Source organism: Paramormyrops kingsleyae, chromosome 15, assembly GCF_048594095.1.
Source record: "Paramormyrops kingsleyae isolate MSU_618 chromosome 15, PKINGS_0.4, whole genome shotgun sequence".
Classification (NCBI taxonomy): domain Eukaryota; kingdom Metazoa; phylum Chordata; class Actinopteri; order Osteoglossiformes; family Mormyridae; genus Paramormyrops; species Paramormyrops kingsleyae.
Genome location: NC_132811.1, coordinates 22,411,354 through 22,434,596, shown reverse-complemented (window position 1 = coordinate 22,434,596; position 23,243 = coordinate 22,411,354). Strand labels below are relative to the sequence as shown.

Below are 23,243 nucleotides of genomic sequence, written 5' to 3'. Positions count from 1 at the left end.
CGAGGGGCAGGCAGGCAGAAGCAGACGAGGGGCAGGCAGGCAGAGGCAGACGAGGGGCAGGCAGGCAGAGGCAGACGAGGGGCAGGCAGGCAGAGGCAGACGAGGGGCAGGCAGGCAGAAGCAGACGAGGGGCAGGCAGGCAGAAGCAGACGAGGGGCAGGCAGGCAGAAGCAGACGAGGGGCAGGCAGGCAGAGGCAGACGAGGGGCAGGCAGACAGAGGCAGACAGGCAGACCTGCGCGGGGGGCCCCAGTGACTGAACACAGGCGTTTCCTCTCCTTCGCCTTCCTCGCGCTCCGGTAACTCGCTGAAAGGAGCAGACAGAGGGCGCTCAGCACCCAGAAACACACAGTAACACAGACTTCCACTTCCACTTATTTATTTAGCAGACACCGTACCTGTACCTATGTGGCCCTCTAAGAGGCAGAGTGCTGCTTTTCACCCGCGTCCTCCACTTCTCTGGGGCGGTGGGGTGGGCGGATCTGGCAGAGGGGGAAGGAAGGTGGTCACCTGACAACGTCATGCCTCACACACGCACACACACTTTGCAGAGCACCTGAAACATGCCGGTACACAACCAGGAGGCCCAGGGATGTCTGCAGAGCTACGAAAGCCTGAAGCTCAGTTGAATGGATGCAAGGTGCAGCATTCATTACAGTGGGTATGACACAGACCAGGCCCTGCACCACAGAAAGTGGCTGTGTATCAGGAACACAAAAGCACCCATGACAGTATGGTTTTGGCGGTGCTACGAGATTAGAAGCCATTCTCCATGGTCTTCATTTCACTATGCTACACGTCAGATGAGCTCCTAGCTGCTTCTCAATGTCGCTCGACAAAGTGGCAGGGATTAGAGCCAACTTCAAATTCTCTGCCGTACCACATTTCCACCAGCAGGTGGCACTGCAACCCCTCTTATCTGCTGATGAAGCGAATAAATCACAACCAGAAGAGACTTCAGACGCCACATAACTAAAAGCAGCCAAAAAGACTTCACTGAATGCTACAGCACGTCGGCTTGATTATTTAATGGATAACAGGCTGTTATACAAACACTCTTCAGTAACTTGAGTGAAATTGTGCGCTGTGCCTAAATTTTAATTTACTGACTCATAAAAAAAATAAACTCCAAGGAAAAATACACAAAATTGGAACACTAAATCAACAGCCAGAGAAATAAAAAAAACAAAAAAAAACAAATTACCAAGTACAACCTATGAGAAGCCTGAGAGCTTTGGTCTGGCACACGCACAAGTGTGGGAGTGCGTGTGTGTGTGTGTGTGTGTGTGTGTGTGTGTGTGTGTGTTGACAGGACTCACTCAGTGTCTGTGTCGGATGCCGGCAGCTCAGACACACTGGCCCTGGAGTCAAAGGGAGCGGCGCTTTCGGGGGGTCCAGACCATTCGGCTGCTGACTGGCCTGCGAGACGAGAACCGTCTGACACACACACCCCAAACACAGCTGCTGAGTGAGAGCACGGACGCACTAATACCCCACAGAGACACTCACTGGGAGGGAACTGGGCTCGGGGCTCCAGGCCTGCCCACCACAACCACTCGCCTCGAGCCTGCTCATCCTCCTCCTCTTCCTCCTTTCAAAAAAAGCAGTATTCCTACATTTTAAACAATACAGGAAACTTTGACCTTAGATCCAATGGCAAAGAGACAACAGTAAGGGAGCGATCAATGTTCACTGCTATAATCACTGGCTTCTGAAAAGCCACACAGGAGCAATACAGCTGGGTCGTCCGCTTCTGACCTCGCCCCCCAGACTCACCCCAGTGGGCAGGGGATTGATGTCGTCGTCTGGCTCCGCCCACAAGGTGGCGCTGGGCTTGGAATACAACGGCAGGTCCTCCACGCGGTCTTTCAGATCGTCAATCTCCGCCACGGGCTGCTCATCGTCCACAGTCATCTCGGTCTCCTCTATGGACAGAGGTGAGGCGTAGTGGGGCAGGGAGACGGAGCAGTCCAGAATCAGCTCCGGGTCGTCCACCAGCTCCTCCGGCGAGGGAGGCCTCAGGGCTTCACTCTGTCAGGATTGCAGGGGCAGGGGTATGCAAACGGAAGAGTCAGACACTCACATCACACTCTCCCCTATGTAGAAGGTTACCTCAAAACCTGCAAAGTTTAATGAAGGCCATCATGAGGAATAACCATGAAAGGACGTTCTGAGCACTGAGGCCTGTGTGCGTGTGCCATTTTCATTAACAGAAAACTGGGAAATGGTCAGATCTGGCTCTTGTTGGGGGAAACGAGTGGCCAGCTGGACTGAAGTCGAGGAGGTGGCAGAGTTTGGGGTTAAAGCTGGTGTCCTTTCAGGGTCAAGCTCACAATTACCTTGCAAAACCAAAGCGCCACATTAGACAATCGCTAACAGTGGCTACACATTGTTTGTGGACAGATGTTAACAATGAAATACCAGTGATATCAGATCACAGCAGGAGTGATAACATCTGAAGCGTCCTGTTGTATCAGTAATGTACGTGTACAGAAACACGCAGATCTTGAACCTGAGCCGCAGATCCAATTTCATTATGAAAAAGGCTTTTATTTCACAGCCCAGCTATTTCATTTCTCTTAGTAGCTTTGATTCATAGATACCGCAGTTTTGCTAAATTAAATCAGTTCCAGTACAATGTTAAAGAGCCATGCAAGGAGGAGTGATCTCAATACGAGCTGCACACTGCAGAAAGAGAATAAAACCTGTCAAAAGTACGACCTGCTGTCGTGAGTCTGGTACGGACCGGAACATGCAAATAGGCTTTTTTCCTTGCCCCAGCTTTTTAGGAAAACGGTGGTAAACAGGCCTATAATTTATAACTAACGTCTTCACGGACGCCAACAGAGCCAAGACGCTTATCAGTGCTTTATTTACGGTGTTAAGGGTGCTACTGACCTCATCTAATTCGCCAACGGACTTCTGAGTTGTAAACATCCCGATAGCGGATCTGCTATGCATATACAGCTCAAATCAGGTAATAATAGACAGTGAATAATATGGAATTTGCAACAAATTGAAAGCCGAACACCAACTGGATGCAAAAACATGCACTCAATAAGCCCCTTGCTAGCTTATTTCAGCCTGTTTCCATGAGGCTCTAGGTCAGGGTTTCTCCAACTTTCCATCCACAAGGCCCAGCTATTCATCATTTATCATGTCGGTGGGCCGGGGTGTCCCCCTCTAAGTTTGATTACCTGGGGCCAGTGGTTGAGAAACCCTGCTCTAGGGAATACGTTGCTGTAAACACTGTTATGCCACCAACTGGTCCAGTCACGCGCCCAGATTCAGCGCCTGACCCCTCCCACCTCCTCGCCCCCTCTGCATACACAGGGTGCTCTGCTGGGTCTGGCTTCTCCCCCAGTGACACGGGCCTAGGCTGCCCTGGGACGCTTTTATTTTGTTGCCCTAGCTACATGGCAGCTGGTTTCTAGGTTATTCTCCGTTGTTTTCCAGGCATTGCGTACATCCTGTCCACCCAAAACACATTCCAATTTTCTCCCCCCAAAAAAGAAGCCTTTCCAAACGGGACTGTCCGCGTGGCTCTGGTCCCCTTCATGTCCCAGTACTGCATGTTCCATACAAATTTACGAAGTAACACAACAATAAAATACATTTTCCATTAGTCAACTTAAAATTTATAATGCCCCTGCCTCTGCAGCCTGCGTTTTGGGATTTTCAACAGCAGTTTCTGCTCATTGGTCACTGTGAAACAATTTTCTACAAAATTTCATATAAGACGCCTTAATAAATCTCAGTGTGAAGACACTGGAAACTGCAAAGCCTACAGGAACGCAAGTGGAGGTACCTCTACTTCCCAGAACCTAAATGAGAATTTCATAAGAATCCAGCTGAACAGCTGTGTTTACGGTGGTGGGACCGATCTTAATTTGTCTGTCCAGTACGCACCCTGCCAAAACACTTCCTACCTTCTGCACGTCTGTCTGCCTGTTTCCCATTCTCTTCTGCATGTTGTATACTGTGGTTCCTCATGCTGGGTTTGGCTGAATGTGACTGAATGAGAATTTTAATGCACTTGTTACACACGACCAAAGACGGTTCTTGGAAACTCGGAAGATTTTGAACAGGAATAGAGGTGATGGGGAATTTCTATTTAACGTAATATCACAAGGTCTTATCAGCAGATAAATCAGATTGAATACTATGAAATGTACTTAGATTTAAGCACAATTCAATTGTTACCTGTAGATTTTAGGTGGAGACTTGGTATTCATTTGGGATTCCCCGATAACTAAAGCACAGCTCCTTGGCCCGCCCATTCTCCCCACGGTCGGCCGAGCACCCAGACCTCCATTTACACAGCAGCAGAGGGACGTCCCATCCTGGGAAGCTCAATAGGCGAACATGATTTCCTGGAGGGGGGGGGGGGGTCGTCCTCGAGCTACACTTGAGCCAGCCGCTTTGGGGATCACGCAGCCGAAAGCTCACTCACACATCACGCCACCCGACCACCGCAGAGGGGCTGACTCAGCGACTCTGTACCGGGGCTCCTTGAAGCCCAGAACCAATTTACCATGAAAAATGTGCAGTCTCTAAAATCTTAATAGCACAATTACTCCCCTTTTCGGTAGATTTACGGCAGCACTTGACTCCTCGACGAAATGACATCGGTGCTAAAATCCAAGGGTAATCTGGCACACATCGAGTGATCAGAGGGGCCGTGCGTTGACGCCACTTCTCCTTTCATATCAATTTAGGCTTTTATTCCTTCGCTAAGACCACATACTCATCCCACACTTATCTAAAAATAACACCATCAACACCAGTGCTATTTAAGCACATGGCCATAAAAGGAGGCCATTCAGAGATTATAAAACTCTTCTTCAGAAACAAAAAAACTCAAAGAGACGCTGATGGACTTTAGAAAGTTGGTCTTGCAAATGTTGCCCATAATACTTACCCACTCATCCATGCATCTACCCCCTACCACTTACCCTGGTCAGGCTCTCAAGAGGATGACACTTACGCATACTTATAAAAATCAGCCATTACTATATTAAATTGTTCGCAACCTGCTGATTTTATCAGTTTTTCGGAAGTACATGCACAGATATAGAGGTAAAGAGGCATCACCTCATGTGCTGAAAATTCAGTTAAAACAGGCAGAGATTTAATAATACAGAATGAATATAGAGGCAGCCGGCGAGATAAGAACATCTGACTAATACTGACACCTCGTACTTACCAATGGGACGCTATAAAGCCCATTACACTAAAAGGTTAACAAACGCGCTACTTTGTGACACTCATGAAAACATTGCGCAGATTCAGTGGCTCAAGGTACAATACACAGTGAGTCCTGCTACAGCACGTGATATCACACCACGAATCTGTTCTAATGCCACTGATATATTAGTACCCAAGTCCAGCATAACGCAGAATCGCATACGTATTGGAGCGATTTTCCGTCGGTGTAGCACGCAAAACAACTATCCAAGTGACTGATAGTGACGTCCGATTAGTCATGGAATCATTCTTTAGAGCCGGTTCTTTTCAGTGAAACGGTAGAACCGGTTTTCAAATCTAAAAGAATCAAACTTCTACACACTGCACAAGTCAAAATCTTAGATTCTAAAAATATTTGGCAAATGATCATATAAAAACATACAGCAACCTTTGTTAATTCATGTACACTTGCGCTTCATAGACTGACGACAGCCATATTATTCAGCGACGCTCCGCATGCCGTAATGCATCGTGTTTGGGCTGTGTGCATGTCAGGCCACACGGTGGCCGTGGCTCAGTCTCTTGGCTCTCGACAAGTTACCAAGTTCTGTATGTTCAGTTGAAATGGTCACTAGTAGGGATGAACCTATCCACATTTTTTTCATTTCTGATCCGATTCCAATACACAATTGGGGATACCGATACAGATTATTATACAAGAGCTCATTTTACTTCAATATTTTAATATAACAAATATATAGAATATATTTATAATTTGTGTTCTTAAAATTTTTAAACTAGTAGATACAAATGAAAAAATGTAAAAAAAAAAAATCTTTAATTAGGCTACTAGAAACATGCATAACATACTGTTCTGCCTCATTTGTACTTGTTTTAAGCATTTTCTGATGCACTTTGAGTTCAATTTGAATATCTTTGAAGGATAGTGTATACGCAAGTGACAAATGCTTAGAATGCACCATGATTTTTCTCCCACTAGCAATAGTGTCATTTACACTTCACTGCTTTTGCAGCCCCTCGAGTATCACAAGCTGCACCAAGTGTGGAAAACACCCCAAGTTAGCGACTCCCAAATCATACACTGCTTTTTCATATTACGCACGCTCTCACACAATTGCGTGCACTTTGTTTAGTGAGATTTTCCACTAAATGCTACTTCTATCTCACAAAACTGTTTTTACGAAGATTGCAAAACTGTGCTACTAGTTGTTGTTTAAAAGCGTAAAATATTCCCAGACGGTCACGTTATCAGATGTTCTTACGCCCCCCCCCCCACACCCCCTAAGGGTATGCACATGACATCACAGCAGACAGAAGTCACAGCGCTCACACCCACCGAGTGGCAGCGTTAGCATTCAGCTTTAATGCCACAAAAAAAACTATAAACCTAAAATGGGAAAAGGCGGTCATGCGATTGATTGTGCATATCGATTTTACAAGAAATAGGAGCCATCTTTTTACAGACTGCCGAAAACTAAATAAGTAAGTATCGGACGTGGATCTGTCACATATGGCCAATACCCGATCCGTTTAATAGGTCTGGATCGGTGCCGATACTGATCCGAATATTGGATTGGTGCACCTCTAGTTACTAAGCAATCCCCGCGAGACTCATATAACCCACAGGAGAGATTTATGATGTAATTTATTATTGTATTAAAAAAGTTACTTTGGAAGTTTTGGAGTCACATTCCCCTAACCCTTTTTTCCCATCGGATATGTGTATTTGAGTATGCGATTTTAGTGAACGCGAGGATTTTCAGGAATGCATTATAGCAGGACTGACTGTACAGTACCGTATACAGCCACTTTTATCATTATTGTATTATGTAATAATATTATGTATTATTATTATGCCTTACCTACAAATTCGACAGATTTAGGGAATGGATCTTGTTCATAACTTGTGGTTTGCCTGTACCCAGGGCAGTTCTCTCTATATCTGTGTGTGACTCTTTATACTGACTGCTGATAGGGCTGTGGGGTTACCTTAGGTACGGCCAGAGGGTCAAAGGGTCCAAGAGCCTCCTCCTGCTTGGACTCTTCTCGCATCCCAGCATGGTCCCCGTCCTCCTCCGGGATGCTGCTGCTCTCTGGCGCCTCCATCTGGTCAACACAGGCAGCAGGGTTAGAGCTGAGGAGCCACACCGTTTAACACGGTGAACCCTTCTGTGACCCGCCTACCTGCAGGGGCTTCTTGATTCCCAGGTAGACCTTGCCAGGTGGAGCCGACTTCAGCACCTCCACCGCCTGGGCCAGGTCGCACGCGTCCAGGTGAGTGTCATTGACGAAGACCAGCTGGTCCCCCGGGAGGAGCCCACCATGCGTGTCAGCCACCCCCCCAGGCACGAGGGAACGGATCACGATGACGGAGCGTGTGGCGTCAAGGGGATCCTGCAGAGGGCAGTGCAGACCATGCCAAGTGGGAAGTGAGACGGCTGACGTGCCAGGACACACGTGGGGGTTCTGAGGAAGCCCGATCCGACGTGCGGGAGAGCAGTTGGAAAGCTACGGCAATGGATAGGCTCCATTCCCATGCTTGTTGTAATTTCTAGGACAGAGATAATTCCAGCAAAGTGATGGACACACTCACTGCTGAGGAAAAGCGACAAGCCATTTAGCTCCATTAGAGAATTCCAGGGCGAGCTATAAATAAATAAGGCAAAACGTTGGGATCTCTACTCCACTGCTGAATGTTGGACATTGAAAAATGAGCATTTACAAGCCGCCTTTGCCGATAAAGCCTCACATTCAATCTCAGGCTCCCTAAAAAGTCCTCTGTCTGGGTAAAGGCTAGTACTTTAAAGTGAACACAGGGACAAACTCAGGGCGATGAATTGGTATGAGTGATGTGCTTTCTGATAACCAACAAGTAGGAATAACATGAAATAAAATTTAACCTACAGTTACAGGCAACACTGCTGAATTCCTCACGTGCAAAAGCCCTATGACTATAAATCACGATGCAATCAGGTCACACCGTAAAACTACTATTCAGCTCCGATTCGATGAGGAGCACAATATATTTGACGAGCCATGTGGGCTGGTTTTATGTGACGAGCAGCGATATAAAAGTGATTAACACGTGGTTTTCTTCACAGTCACGGAAACCAGAAGTCATACCAGTGTAACGAGGGAGGGCTTCTGTCCGGAAAGGAAGTGAACCATTTACGAGGGTCTGCTCTCAGAGGTTACTCTGCTTTAATTTACTACCTATGAATTCAGACAGACTTCTTTTCCTTGTTTAAAGGGCAGAGGGTCCAAAACGAGCTCCGCCAGGATGCTGATCCTGGGGTCAAAAGTGAAACATGTCCTCGGTGGTTCTGGCTGCGAGTCCCAGGTCACCACGGGGCCGTGGAAAGGGGGCTCTGGATGGGGCCCTCAGGCAGCTGCTTGACAGGTGCTCTGAGGAGGAGGCTCCTTATGATCGGGGAGATGGGGAAAGGCGGCGGGAACTTTAGGGAGAGGGGAACTGACGCCCGCCGAGTACATAAACACCCGGACATGGTGAGGTGGGGGGGCAAGAAAAAGTCAGAAAGGGGATTTGAGGTTGCAGGCCAGCTGCTTCTCTGCAGAGACACAGGCTGCATTGTCTGCCTCCGGATTGCCAGCCAAGCGAGTTCCACTCCCGCTGCCTCTCTGTCCCACATGGCCAGTGATGTCAGAGCCTGAGAGTGTGCTAACAGGAGGCAGGGGGGGCAAGGGGGGTGGGGGGGGGGGGTCTGACCGCAGAAAGCCGGCGTGTGGGGGGAGGGGGGGCTGTGCTGTTGGGACGGGCCTGCTGTGATCAATATAGGCTCTCGGACCACAGTGCCTTGAGAATAGCAGTCTGCTCCTCATTTGCAGGGGGGGGTGGTTGGCATAAAAAATGAGGGAGTCCTCAGCAGGGGGCTCAAGGCGGCCCGCCGTGTCACAGGCATGCTTCGAAATTGGGGGGGGGGATTGTCCTCCGTGGTTACGTCTACATGAAGGAGGAGGCGGCAATGACTCAACAGGACCGCAGGGGTATGTGCCGTGCTCATTAATCAGAACAACACGGAGAACCAAGCTCATCAAAGCAGAAGTCAGCGCGCAGTTGGGCGGCTGTAAATACACTGCATTCATTCATCTTTAATTGTGTGCTAATGGGCGGTGACTGGTTCGTGACGATCACAAAGTTGAAGTCACAATGCCAGCTCGGTTGTACCTCCTTTAAATGGACACTAGGGGGGGCACACACAGCTAAGGGAAGGTCGATCCGGTACGCTTTAGGGTCATCGAGCCTCCAAGGTGCAACGTCAATCATGATGAACAGTGACGCACTGTCAAATCCAAACTGTGGTGATTTTTGCTGTAGTCTGCATTTCTGTACATATTGGGGCACGATAGAGAAATGGATAGAAGTTTCTCCCAAAGCACAAAACACAAACGCATTACCAAAGTCGCCGATGGCGCTAAGCTGGGAGACGTGAGTTTACTCCCCAAACAAACAAGCACATAAGCTTGAGCGCCACAGCGGCTCCACAGCACCCATGCCTCAGTGAACACGGGTGGCCGGGACCCTGCATGTCACATGACCCAATGGCACGTCTGGAACACGGAACAAAGGGCCCCCGCCTTCACTCTGCTCTCACCCAGCTGTTAGTTACTGTGTTTATTTTCTTCAAGCACCCGATTTTCTCAAAGGGTACCCTGCCTCATTAGGTTTACGTGCAGATATAAATACACTTAACAATTCTTTAGGGGAAAAAATAAATTAGGGACTTTAAATGATGGAAATGAAATGCCAGCCCAAATGTCATCTGATGACAGAAACAATGGGGACATGCACACTGATTCTCATCACTTAGTGTAACAGACAGTCTGAGGGCTGGAAACACCACCAGCAGTACAATGTTAACAGCGCCCCTCAAGGGTGACTCTGGGCACCGCAGTGGCACGCTAAGGCTAGCGCTAAACACACTGACTTCACACCCAGTACCCAACGACTTTTCATATTGTGCCGTCTCACCGGCCTGGAAAAACAGCTGCTGAGTGTTTACCCAGACGGTGGGTCAGACTCCACGTGGGCCGTCCCAAGGAAAACTGGGTTAGGGTACCATGCGCACTGGGGCTCAGCGGGGGCCGGTGGAAGGACACGTGAAGCACATCTCAGTGCACCGGGCATCGGAGGGAAGGGAAAAAAAAAAAAACACATCTTCATAACTTACAGCACAGTGGTGGAATAAAACTGACTCCTAAATGGCTTCAAGAAGGTTTGCATGAAAGTGATCCAAGACCCCCCAGTGAACCCGGCTCACGCCAGGCTTCAGATGGGCTGTTTTAAACAGGGCACCTTCATCAATCTCCATTACGGCCATTAGCCGGAGATATGGGGGGGTCCTGTCCTTAGTGCGCGTGTCGCCATGGATGATTACCATCACGCTGCTCGTTTCTGAAATGTTATTAACGTCAGAAGAGAAATGGGGGGGTTATTTCATACTTTGGCATCTCCAGAGCAGTTTCGTGTGGCGTGAAAAAATCACAAGGGCTACGATTGCAAACCTCACATTACAGGCGTTCTATTAATCAATACACGGTTTCAGGCGGGCCAGCTGGCTGTCGCTGAAACACGATCACTCCTTAAATCTACAATGGACTCGGCCGGCTCCGGCACACACCGGCGAAACATGAGAGGGGGGGCCTGCAGGCTGCAATGCTCGGTGCTGGGAGGAGGGTCTAGGGGAAGGGAAAGGAGAACAAGAGGAGCGGTGCTGAGGTCCCAGTCTCCAGAGCCAGAGCTCCTTACCAATCAACCGAAACTGACGGCACCCCGAGCATCGAATGGCCTAACAGCCATTTCACTAAGTGTTGCATTTCTGGGTCCCTGAATGACACACAATGACTGATATAAAGTCTTGCTTGTGTCCTGCTCTTACTTTAAATACCTCCCTCACGCTGACTCGCGTTCCACGATGCCGCACACGTGTGTGTGTTAACACAAAGGGCTTGCCCTTGATGTGAGAAATAGAGCAGACGCACGCCTACTGCCTCAAGCCCCAGGGTGAAAACACAAGGCCCTGGCAGGCGCAGGCACACAGGGACCCTCAGCCCCTCAGGCATCAGCACCGCCTCCTCTGGAAGGGAGGACGTCTCCAGCACGGGGTGCCTCCCCTCCCCAGTGCTCATTACTGGCTGCAAAACAAAAAACACCCTCAACCGATGGAGCATCTCGTTCACACTCTCAGATAGAGGGGCAGAGCTGAAGGCCTCTCTCTGACTCATTTAAGCTTCCCCCAGACATCAGAGGAGGGCCAAAATCTTCAAACACCAAATAAACATCTACCAATCACAGAGGAGACGAGAAAAGGATAAAACAACTACCAATCACAGAAGAGCGAGATGACGGTTTGACATGGCAGAACGGGCAAAAGCACACAGAGCATGACATTGTTCTTTATTATATGACCCATCTGCCGTGACACTGACAGACTGAATTTCAGGGATCACCGCTTGGGTTACGGTGATTAAGGAAGAGCGCCCCCGCCAAGACGGCAGATCGTGGCGTGGCAAGGAGGTCGGCCACGTCGGATTCAAATCCTCAGGCCCTCTTCGGCCGTTATATTCCAGCGATGCCGCCGTAAAAGCGCGGCTCTGACCATATTCTCATTATATTTCCTTTTAGCACGTGGAGCGCAGACTTAGCCGGGAGGGAAGGAAGCGGCGCTACCTGGCCGGTGTCCCCATCACGCACGCAGACGCCCGTCGGTGCTGACGGCTGGCTAATGAAGGGAAGGGAACACGCTGGCCATGTAAAGCCGGTGAAGCCGCGCCGCGTTCGGCTTTGGCCGCTTGCCATGTAAACACGGCCCCTGCCAGAAGGGTACTGATGCAGCCCTTTGTTTTAAGTCCCCGTCACTGGCCGCTCCAAATGCCAACTTCCTGCTGTCGCACCAGAACATCGACGGGGGCTCCTGAATTTTAAAAAGAGATCCACGAAACCCGGACATGCCGCTCTAAACGGACCCTTGCCCTCTGAGAGCATTAGCTGTTGAGCCCTGGGTCTCCCGTGCCGGGCATCTGCACACTCATGGCTCTGATATCGATCTGCCAGTCCATTTAATTTTTTCAGCAATGTGGGGATCTGCCTTTAAGGGCTTTGGCTGATGTTGCCCAGAGCCAGGAACAGAGTGAGGGCTGGCACACTTGGGAAAAACATTCCCCCGATGGATTGCCAGCTGGGTTCTCCTACCTGATAGTCCAGAACGCTGAATCCCAGGCCTTGGTCTGCTTTCTCCAGCTCTAACATGTGGATCTTTGGGGACCATAGAGCCAGCTCTGGCTCATCGTCCTCCTCAACTTCCACATTCTCCCCTTCCTCCACAAAGTGATGCTGCTCCATCTGGGGGCTGTCCTCCCATTCGTCATCAGGCTCCTCCAGGATAGCCTGTTCCTACAGGATGAGGATGGCACACAGGCTGGAGACACGCGTGCATGTAGGCTGTGGTTTTCACCTCCCTGTACCTGAATTGTTTATTAGAGGCTTTTAACAAACCTTCTCCGTCACCCCAGAAAAACAACGTAAAAAATGTCCTGGGAGTTCGGGAGGGTCACTGTTTTAGTCTGCGTACTGAAGACGCCCCCCCCCCCCACCTGCTTGGCAGGTGAATTGCATCCTACAGTACGAGGTGGTGGACTTCTTCATATTATTTTCAAAACCCTTGGCCACACAGTGGCCCTGAACCACACCCGCTGTTTACCAAGTCTTTCTGCCACCTGGGAGCCCAGGAAATGTGAAAGATTGCTGCAGAAACAGGGAGGAGGGACGGACATGTCAGACCGTACATCAGGTCACGGTCGCAGCAGGAATGGCCGGGGGACAGTACACTTATATAAAACCCAGCTACCACGTGTACATAGTGAAGGAGAAACAGTGTACTGACCATATCATACCCTGGAAATGGGCATGTCTGTCTGCCATGAGGCATTCTGGGTAATGCAGCGCAGCCATCAGCGCTAGCTTTGTTAGGGGCAGCGTCTGGTCAGACAGCATTGGTAGCGATGCCTGTACATTTTTGTGCCTCAGTGAGTGCAGCTAGCTGTACCTGGAGCAGCGGCGGTCCGCCGCTCAGCCAGTCGTCCAGCTGTGGCTCCTCCACGTCGGGCTGGAGGTCGGCACTCTCGGCGCTCAGGTGGCGGCAGCAGACCAGGGTGAAGGGGGGCGGCACCTCCCGCAGGAAGGCCACCGCCTCACGCCGGGACTTCCCATACAGCTGCACTCCATTCACCTGCAGGGGGCGCCAGAGGTCAGCCCTACATCAAGCGGCTCTCAGCATGTGGAAGGCCGTCAGGCGCTCACCTCCAGCAGCTCGTCCTCTGGTCTCAGCAGCCCGTGCTCAGCCACAGGGCCCCCTGGGGCCACGGTGGAGATATAGTGGTGTCCATCGAAGGAGTCCAGCTCTACGCCCAGCCGCATGGTGTGGATCGGAAGGAGCTAAGGAAGACAGCGTCAGTGAGTCACGCAGCAGGCCAGACTGCCGCAGAGCGGACAGCACATTGTCACCACCATTACGCTACCTTGGAGTATTTCTGAAGCTCAGCATCATCCTCGATCACTGGATCCAACTCGACAACCTTTGGAGGAGGCAACACAAAAGGTTTCATCTTCCCACAGATCTCACTCCCCAGGCCTTAGTCCTGGAAGTTTCTGGCAGAGCTTCCCACTTCACTGCGCTCTGTGGCAGACGGGCTCTTACCAGAACTGTGTACTCGGGTCCCAGCGCCTGCTCCCACTTTACCCTCAGCTCCTTCTCGGCGAGCAACACTGGGTCCAGTGCTGGAACGACATGACTCCATTAGAGGCCTTGATCAGGGATAGTGGCGCAGGTAAGCGGGTGTTAACATAGGCAGAGCGGGACGGCAGTCGCAGCACGACTCCAACTGCACAGCATGATAATGGCATTTACTGGGAAAGTGCGGGGGCATCCCCAGCCGCTGCGGGCAGAGCCCTGGAGGCCTAACCAGCAGGGTGTAGGCCCAGGAAAGGTGTTACAGGAAGTCACACGTCGTACAATAAACTGGACAACCCGGCATGCGAATTACAAATCACAAAAACATCACGCTGTTGATGCCAGTGGGATTCTGTGATAGTGACCCCCCCCCCGCCCAGCCCAGCCCATCAGTGGGTTGCACACACACAATCCTCAGAGCCCCGGGAAGGGGCAAAGAACCCCAAACACTGCCAGGGCGGGGCAATCTGCTCCTGTCATATTAGTACGATTAAATTCCAGAGAGGCACCCTGTGTTTACACTGACCGCTAAGAAGGGTTAGCAGCTCTGATGGGAAGACGGTCAGTCATCAAGGGATACATACACACATACACCTCAAAGCCCAGCAGGTATTAAATTATCACCAACACACTGAAGCAGACACTTAAAATAACAGCAGTAAATGCCCCGAGAGGGTGAGCGAGAGGCTGCAGAGTTCACCCCACACCTCAGGGTCAGGGTTCAGATCCAGCCTTGGGTTCCCCTGCATGGCCCACATTCCTCCCATATAAAATACGGTTCTGTGTATGTGTATCACTATGACTCGCTGCGATTCCTGGATCTGCCATCTATTGGTACTTTTCTACTACCACCAAGAACCAAGCCGTACCCAAGCCATAATCACGCTGACATGGCCCTGTGTACTAGCAGACTGAAAGCTGTTTGTGTCACCAACATCTCGGAGACACATGCAGACACTGGTGTTCTGCATCGATATGAATGAATAATCTGAAGATAATGAATAATATATAGAATATGCCCTTTTTTATCAGCAGTATCGTACATTCCCGATAACTCAGAACCTAAAAATTTCCAGCCACCTACTTGGAACAGCTGAACAGATTGATTTGTAATGAAAATTTTACTCAAACAAACGCTAATTCTGCTAGAGTTTGATGCTAACAAAAGACTCTCAGAACACAGTAAACCATGTACTCCATGTGAACAGTAAATCAGCATCTCTTCGGTTTTACGTCACTGTCACTCTCCAAATCCCGCAGTGCTTTTACCAGCCCGTTTTTTGCTGGAGCTTCTGCAGTGGAACCAAAGCGAGCTGGAACTGCGTTGTAACTAGAATCTTTGTGGTATGGCTCGATTCCTATATGCCAGTGGAAAAGCGCCATAAGGTTGATAGACAAACACACCTAACTGCAAGTTTCTGTACTGGGTGAGGAAACCTGAGTGACCCTGGAGAACATGCAAACCGCACACACAAGAGCAGGGCAGGATTTGAACCCTCAACCCTGAGGGCCAGATCACTTAAACACAAGTTACACTGGAGCTGGCGCTGCATGGACAAGAGGCTGTGAGGTGGATTCAGTATCATGAGATCATAGGATACAGAATTCAACACCTTAACCAAAAAAGCCCTTAAAGCTGAGCCTTGCAAACCAAATCCTTCATGCTGGGCTCTAATGGTCAGCACATAACAACAGTTTGATATTAAGTATGAAAAGAAAAGGCTATTACCATCAGCAGGGGTGTTATTTAAAATCAATCTCAGTTTACTGTGGGAAATAAGATCACAATGTGCTGCCAGCACGGGGCCCGTCAGCGCGGGGGCCCGTCACTGGTGGCCCCATGCAACACACACCCTGCATACAAGGGTTTGTAAACACGGCCCCGTCTGGATTAATTAGGCTGCAGTGTAATTCAAGCCGGGCCGTTCTTCCGCTGGCGGCCCTGGCGTGCCGATACATATATCAGTGTATCAGTGGGGCTGTCTAGTGTGACAGTAACCGGGCCGGGGGGGTGGGATTTGGAGTGACAGCCTAGCCTCACCATGACCCCGCATTGAGTTCCAGCAATGCACCGATGTCAGGCAGCTCTTACAAATCCTGAAGGACCCCTGAGCCAGGCAGGAGTCACGGGGGAGGGGCTCCGCACCTCGAAGGCCCTTACTCATTACAGCGACGCCGCGGCCCAAAACACAGATTCCATTAAATGATAAAGCCGTACCGCCCACCACCCAAGCACACATCTGCCATAATTTTCCCCACTGCAACCACCTGAATCACCCTGTCTCACATTAATAAGTCTGTTTCATTTAGTAGTGAAGGGATGCAGTTTTCTGGCACCGTGTCCTATTTATAATGTTATAAGCAGGAGACTGGGTGGGGGGCCTCGTCCTTGGAGCTGCACGGCTCTGAGCACCTCGCTGACACCCACCAATCACCTACTGAGGCCAGAGGAGCAGGGCTGCACGGCGACATGGTGATGACGGCGCCCCCGCGGAAGCGTCAAGCAGACAGCGAGGTCTCACCTCTGGCTAGCTGCGGCCTGACCCCAGAGACAGGGCTCTCTGCAAGCTCGGGGGCGGGGGGGGCCTTCTGCACATCCGAGCGGACCTTGACCTCGGACGACCTCTTCAGAGACACGCGGGAGGGCTCCCTGTGGACTAGAGAGAACGAGAGCGCCCTCAGGCGGATGCTGGGAGGACAGCGCACACCTCTGCGGTCCAGAGAGCACCATCGCCAGGCTGGATGTCGGCACAGTGCAGTACGATGAAGACTGACACCGCAGCAATGTGACCAACAGGCAGGCATGTGGAACCGTTTCCTCGTTTTTTGGACAGATGCAGAGATAAAAAAATAAAATTAAAAAAAAACCTAATACCGTTTGCAGTCCTCTCAGCGCCCAACCTAGGGACAACCCCCAAAAAACGCTCGCCTCATCCGTGCAGGTCAAGCCACTCATTACTTCAAGACCAGGTGTTCTGCTGCAGGAACGTGTGAAATGGACAGTTTTGGGAACCAACTGGCAAAACACAAAGTCATGCGGACTTTCTCCGCAGATGAGCCTTGGGCAGTGTGAGAGGTGACTTTGTGCTAATGACCCGCAGGGGGTGATTTCCGAGAAGCTCTGCACTGTGAATGCAGACTGCCTGTGATAACTCTCCCATAGAAAGCCCCAAGCAGGACGTTATGCAGACACTGTCTGTAGGTGCTTCTCACTGCATAATTAAAAGCTTGCTCGCTTATTTACATATAAGTTAATTATGATGAGAGCAATAAGACATTTAAGGAAAGATTAGGCTTTATGGAAACGCAAGGTGTGCACTGAAGCTCACAGAGCCATTGTGGCAGATCACTGCAGGCACTGGGGCGGTCTCCAGTGAGGGGAGGTGGCCGAGGTGAGCTGCTGGGGGGGGGGGGGGGGCAGAGTAAGCAGGGCACCGCCACTCACCTTTATCCAGGGAGAGCTCCTTGGGCGTGGCCTTGGATGCCATCTTCCTGACCAGGGTAAGGTTGACCGTTGAGCCGGTGTGCTTCATCACCTCCAGCACCTCCTCATTGGTGAAGCCCTGCAGGTTGACGCCGTCCAGCTGCAGGAAAAGGGCTATTCAGACAGGTAGCGGAGTGCAGACACGGTGCCGTGCCTGATGGGGGCTCCCCAGTACTCAGCATCCCAGCTTCTGCCGCCAGGTTCTGCTCCTCTCCCTCATACAAAAAAGTTGGATAAATTATAATTAGAGCGTGATGGAGAGGCTCACCGCTATTATCCTGTCATGGACACGGATATTCCCGCTCTGCTCAGCGGCGCTCCCTGGAATGACGTGCTTTATAAAGACCCCCACGGCATCTGAAATGCAGAAGGACAGAGACCATGAATGGCGGTCGCTTACTCAGGCACCCGTGTGGTGTTCCTGCCCCCTGGGGTACAGACCCCACCCTAGCTCCGGCGGCAGCTCTCACTCTCGCTGGTCATGGCGTTGTAGCCCACGATGGAGATACCCAGGCTCTGACCCTCCTTTTTCCTCAGGACCACCTCGTGGATCTCATACCCATCCAGGTTCGGCTGAAACAGACGCAGACCGTGATGCCGTTCAGAAACCAGATGAGAGAGTGACTGAAAAAGAACATACGCCTCTTCATCCATCACACTCACCATCCTGGTTCCTCTGCGAGAGGGAGCCGGGACCGGAGGCAGCGTGGAAACAGGGGCGACGGCAGGAGCCGGGGGTGGCGGCGGGGCCACGTGCGGCCCCCCCAGGGGGTCCCGGGCGATGAGCATCCTGATGCGACTCCCGCAGCCCTGCAGCACCCGCACAACCTGGTCGCTGGCCAACCCCTGAGTCGGAGTCTCCCCAATGCGGAGGATGTTGTCCCCTGTGCGCAACCGGCCGTCCTGTAGGAGGCGACATTGAGACGAGAGTGCCAGATAGAACCCGTACCCCATACTTCCTGCATCTTCCACTTCCTGTTAGCATCCACTTGGGTGAGACTTCAGAGTGCTATTTACAGACAGTTACCAGGCACCAGTCAAAATGTTTTTAGGTTTCTCAAGGCAGACAGGGGCGCTGCGAGGCTACCCAGCTTCTACAGGCCGTATCCGAGGGCCTGGAGGGTGTTCAGACGGTGGCGGGACTCACTTAAAGACTCCAGTCATGTAAGCCTCCTTATGTAAATCAAGACCGATATCCTGCTGATACAACTGAATAGCAAAATAGAAGCAAAAGAGTGCAGTCAGCACTACAGCCACTTCCCAGCTGACGGAAGAGTCCGCACAATCAGACGGCAGAGACTTAAGTGGATGAAACTGCAGATCAGCCGCAGCCGCCGCAAACCCATAACTTCGGAAATAAAGAGAAGTCGCAGAGAAGTTTTAAACGCTATTCCCAGGTCGGGAAATTCACCACGATCAATAATGCAGCCTGGGTTCGCCACAACATTTAAAAAAAATAATAATAAAATAAAATGTTCTCTTCATTGGTGGAACGGGGTTGACTGGCATGAAGAATAGTGGTCCTGGAAAACCACTGGGTTCAGGTTTCCTTGGCTTGGAAAACCACTGGGTTCAGGTTTCCTTGGCCTTGAGGCTATATTAATAGTATTATTAGTAATAATAGCATAGTCGCCGTGACCCTGATCAGAATACGTGTTAGAAGACAGACAGAGAGAGAGACAGATAACAGGCAGAAAAGGGAGTACAACATAAAGCTGCTTCTTTGAGACATTCTCGGAGGAACACCTCACTGCATGGCTCAGTGCAAAAGAAAATGCATTTCTGCTGATGTCATTCCTTCCCCAGTTTAGCAGGAAGGTGCCGCCGCCTAATGCATTCCGGTCACGCAGTAAACACGGCGAGTATCGGTACATGCGAGCATGGGTATCATTCTGCCGGTAGCTGGGTGGGGAATGGAGAATTCACCTCAGGCCTGCTGAGGTCGGCAGAAAAGCGGGCAAGGTATCGAACAACGGAACTGTAAGCAGGGAAACTTCTGGAAGAAACCCGGGGGGGGGGGGGGGGGGAGATTGACTATCATTCGAGGGAAGACAGCAATCTGTCAGAAAATGAAAACAAAGACATCAAAAGCATCGAGCGAGAGCACGATCAGGCCGCATGTCTCCCACCCCCACCCGCGCACGTGCGTACGCGCAGGGCAGCCAGCAGGGGGCGTGCAGAGGCGAGGAGGACAGGGGACAAAAGGCCAATTTTGACAGCTTTTTGGAGCGTGAGCTCCGCTGATGTATGAAACACGACGCCGTGGCTTTCCAACAAGGAGGGTTTTGTTGCTGGGAGCAGGAGTTTTGAAAAGGGGTGGAAGGCGGGGGCGAGTGCGCGTTTGGGTTATAGGGTGACAGAAAGCCCGGCTGCTCCATGTGGAAAAGGGGCTGGGGAGAACTTCAAAAAGATGCAAAAAAAAAATAAAATCAAATGTTAATTATAATGGACAGCTCTACAGCAAAAAGGAAAGGAGAAAGCAGGATATGAGAGCAGACTGGAGCTGCTCGGGGCTCCTGCGGGTGAGAGCAGGGCCTGCGAGAGCATAACCCACCGACAGGGATCTTTCCCCGCTATTATATAACAGCTGATACAAGGTTTTTTCAATTATGTTTTCATTCCACTCAAGCGGCATTTAAACACTTTACAGTGCTGCTCTCGAGGGAATCGCAATTCCTATACAAGTCTTTTTACATTTTGTACAGACAGGACAAACACAACCAGACTTGTCTTACATTATATAGAATTACAATACTATATTATTAATAAAGTGAGCATATAGCTTGACTTTAAACACATTCAGAAATATGCTAGCTTGTAATTTGATATATATGAATTAAAAATACGTAAAAAACGTAAACCATGGCATTTGCTGAGCCAGATATTTAATACCATCAGGGAGATGCAGGACACACCAACCTTGTCGGCCACGCTGCCAGGCACCAGGGTGCGCACCACCACACCTGTCGCCTTCCCGCCCACGATGCCGAAGCCCAGGCCGGAGCCGTCGTTCACCAGCTCGATCTCCTCCACGTGGCCCCACAGCTCCTGTGGAAGCGGAGTGACGCGGAGTCGTGATGCCTCCCTGCCACTGCTGCCTCTCCCAGCTCCCCGCACTGCCCCCTTTCGGTTCTTACTCTGCTGCTCATCACGGAGTTCATACTAAGTAACCAAGACTTATACTCATCTATTCACGTATTTTTATGGGCTAATTTAGGTTAAGTACTCTGCTCAAGGTTAGAAAGAAAGCCACCCCCCAGGGACCTAAGCAAGCAACCTTTCCGTTACAAGTCTGTGTCCATAACCATCACACCGCCTGCTACCATGCAATAAATTAGGGTGATAAAAATGAGTAAATTATCATCCATGCTTTCATTTTCAGCAACATCCAATAAGGGAGGCAGTGATGCAGAACCTATCCCACATAAGGTAGCATGCGGTGTGATACAGGGTTACACCCTAGAGAGTCTATCAGGCCCCCTGTGCAAGCGCTCACATTTACACCCTAAGGGTGTCGACAAGCCCCCTGCGCAGTGAGCCCCTCTGTCATAAACCACGAACTCCGCACACAGAGCTGGACACGACCCACTGGGTCACAGCGCCGTGAGAACAGAGGTCCTTAAAAACCAGGGCCCTTCAAGGTCAGAAATGTAACTTGCTAATCAGTCGGGGTCAGAGAGTCTCCAGGGCCTCCTCTCGCGTGCCACCCGCTCACAGATCACAGGCAGCGTGCGTGCACACACGTACGTACGTACACACACACACACACACACACACACACACCTAAATCACCAAAGTCTCCTTGGGATTTATTAATGATCATCAGTCAGGGCACCCCTGCCCCCCTCTATGGTAGCCTGCTTATCAGATGGGTGACTTCCGTGGCAATTTTCCCCGTCTAATGAAAGAGCAGCGCTCATCGCTCCTCGGCAGATGAGTCCCTATCCAAATGCTTAGCGCAGAGCAACAAGCCGCTTCAGAGATAAGGGCACACATTCCGGCGCTGGCTTCCTGTTACCTCCTCAGCCGCTGTCTGAAGACCCGCCTACCCTGACAGCAAGCTCCACCGCTTTAACAGCTAAAATATTTATTACACAAGCAGAGAAATGAACCAGGCCAATTAAGCAGCTGAAATATCACAAAAGGAACCTTGCTCTTTACCCTAATGCTGCGGTGAAAAGTACGGTGAAAAGTACAAACACCCAAGAGACCCAGATGCTAGATTATCACTCAACGTCGCCCCTCCCCCCGGTTCATGAAATATGACGAGAATCTGAAACATGTTTGGAAAGAAAATCAAAGCAGTTCTAAGACATTAATACAGCCATAGGCAGTAGACATGTGTAGGTATACTTTACACTATTTCTCAGCTGAAAGCAGGTGGCAAGGTGCTCACCTCCTATTAAAGCCCTAGCAAGATCATCTACTGCAATGGGCAGCCCCTGTTCTTCCTAAAAAGACATTCCTCATGGCTCTCCTCTGGCCACTGCACCACTTATGAGAAAAATGGCTTCCTGGGACAGCCTGGGATGTGGTTTAAGCCCTGTCCCTCCCGGAGAGGGCAGCCCGGCACTACGTGGCAGAGCTGCTTGTTTTTAAGCATTGTGATGCACTATAATTAGCATGAAAATATTTCTGCAAGAATCTGGAATCAGTGTTCTGTGAAAATGTCAGGCTCAAGACTGTTAAATGGGGGGTCTACCAGAGTAACATTGGCTAAATCCACCATTTAAGGCACAGAGCTCAAAATCCCAGGAGCTTAGAAGACGGCACCCTGATGGATAAATATTGTTTCAGCTTTTCGCAGTAAAAGCTCAGCTATAGATAGAAAAAAGGGAGAGAGTGTAACTGTTTATACGGCCTGGGAGCCACAGAGTGGGAAAGCAGATGTGTATGTGAGAGCTCGGTGATTCAGTGGACAAAATAATCCTGGGCTTTGACCTCACCATGACAGACATGCGCTGGGGGCCGCTCCTTCATTTTTTGTTTATTAAACTGCTAAGTACAGCTTGGGGGGGGAACGGTTAGGCGTCCCGTCACACCTCTGAGCAAACAGACGCTACAGCCTCAATACATGATATTTCACAGGTGATTCTTCCAAGTCCCTCATTAATCTTTTTCATGACATTCACACAAAGCGCAAATATATAAATCAGATGACTGACTGCCAAAAAGATAATTGATAAATATTTTTGGGAAAGAATAGTTGTGGCTTTTTGTTGTTTTGACCTTCTTGTCAGATACTTAAATTTGAAAGCTGCGATAAAACAACCCGGCTCTTTTAGCACCAAAATTCAATTAACTTGATTTCTGGAGGGGCGGCGAATGAAAAACTAGCTTGATGGGGGAGCCGACGGCCAGCAGCGGGCACTCACTCACTCATAGGGATTAAAGGGGCATTAATGAAAACAGAAATAAAGGCCTCAGGGGGAATAATAATTATGTCTTATTCTGCAGGCCCATGAGCACTGTGCCGCAGGATCCTGAAAAGCACACGCTCCGTGAAGAGTATCCAGGCACCTCCACATTCAGCTTGAAGCTTCCTTACCGACTGCACCGGCCCTGGCAAACGGGCAAGGCGTTGGGCTGCCGGGTCCCTGGCCACCACCAGGTCCACCCGCTCGCCAGACTGCTGCAGCAGACCAATGGCCTGCTGCTGGGTGACGTTCTTATCCAGGGGGCTCCCATTGATCGCCAGAATCTGGTCGTTCTCCTGCAACCGTCCATCTCTACGGGAAGAGAAGAAGCTGTCAGGTGGAAGGTGCCAGGGAGCACACACTGAGTAACGGCGCAACAGGACACCCT

General features: G+C 50.4%; 1 protein-coding gene across 7 annotated transcripts in view; it reads right to left on the bottom strand.

The window, feature by feature from the left end:
• patj (PATJ crumbs cell polarity complex component) overlaps positions 1-23,243 on the bottom strand; it is a 74,941-nt gene that overhangs the window by 47,749 nt on the left and 3,949 nt on the right. For all 7 annotated transcript variants that reach the window (XR_011982654.1, XM_072699592.1, XM_072699590.1 and 4 more), the window contains exons 6-24: positions 22,987-23,167; positions 20,358-20,486; positions 18,102-18,341; positions 17,909-18,011; positions 17,707-17,795; positions 17,400-17,538; positions 16,477-16,611; positions 13,922-14,001; positions 13,743-13,799; positions 13,525-13,659; positions 13,271-13,453; positions 12,418-12,618; positions 7,392-7,601; positions 7,197-7,313; positions 1,776-2,030; positions 1,509-1,590; positions 1,319-1,418; positions 398-481; positions 235-306 (exon numbers count right to left, since the gene is read on the bottom strand). Coding sequence is in view for 6 of the 7 variants with exons in the window: in XM_072699592.1 (XP_072555693.1) it covers positions 235-306; positions 398-481; positions 1,319-1,418; positions 1,509-1,590; positions 1,776-2,030; positions 7,197-7,313; positions 7,392-7,601; positions 12,418-12,618; positions 13,271-13,453; positions 13,525-13,659; positions 13,743-13,799; positions 13,922-14,001; positions 16,477-16,611; positions 17,400-17,538; positions 17,707-17,795; positions 17,909-18,011; positions 18,102-18,341; positions 20,358-20,486; positions 22,987-23,167 (2,592 nt within the window). In the remaining variant the exon portion in view is untranslated. The remainder of the gene's footprint in view (positions 1-234; positions 307-397; positions 482-1,318; positions 1,419-1,508; positions 1,591-1,775; positions 2,031-7,196; positions 7,314-7,391; positions 7,602-12,417; positions 12,619-13,270; positions 13,454-13,524; positions 13,660-13,742; positions 13,800-13,921; positions 14,002-16,476; positions 16,612-17,399; positions 17,539-17,706; positions 17,796-17,908; positions 18,012-18,101; positions 18,342-20,357; positions 20,487-22,986; positions 23,168-23,243) is intronic.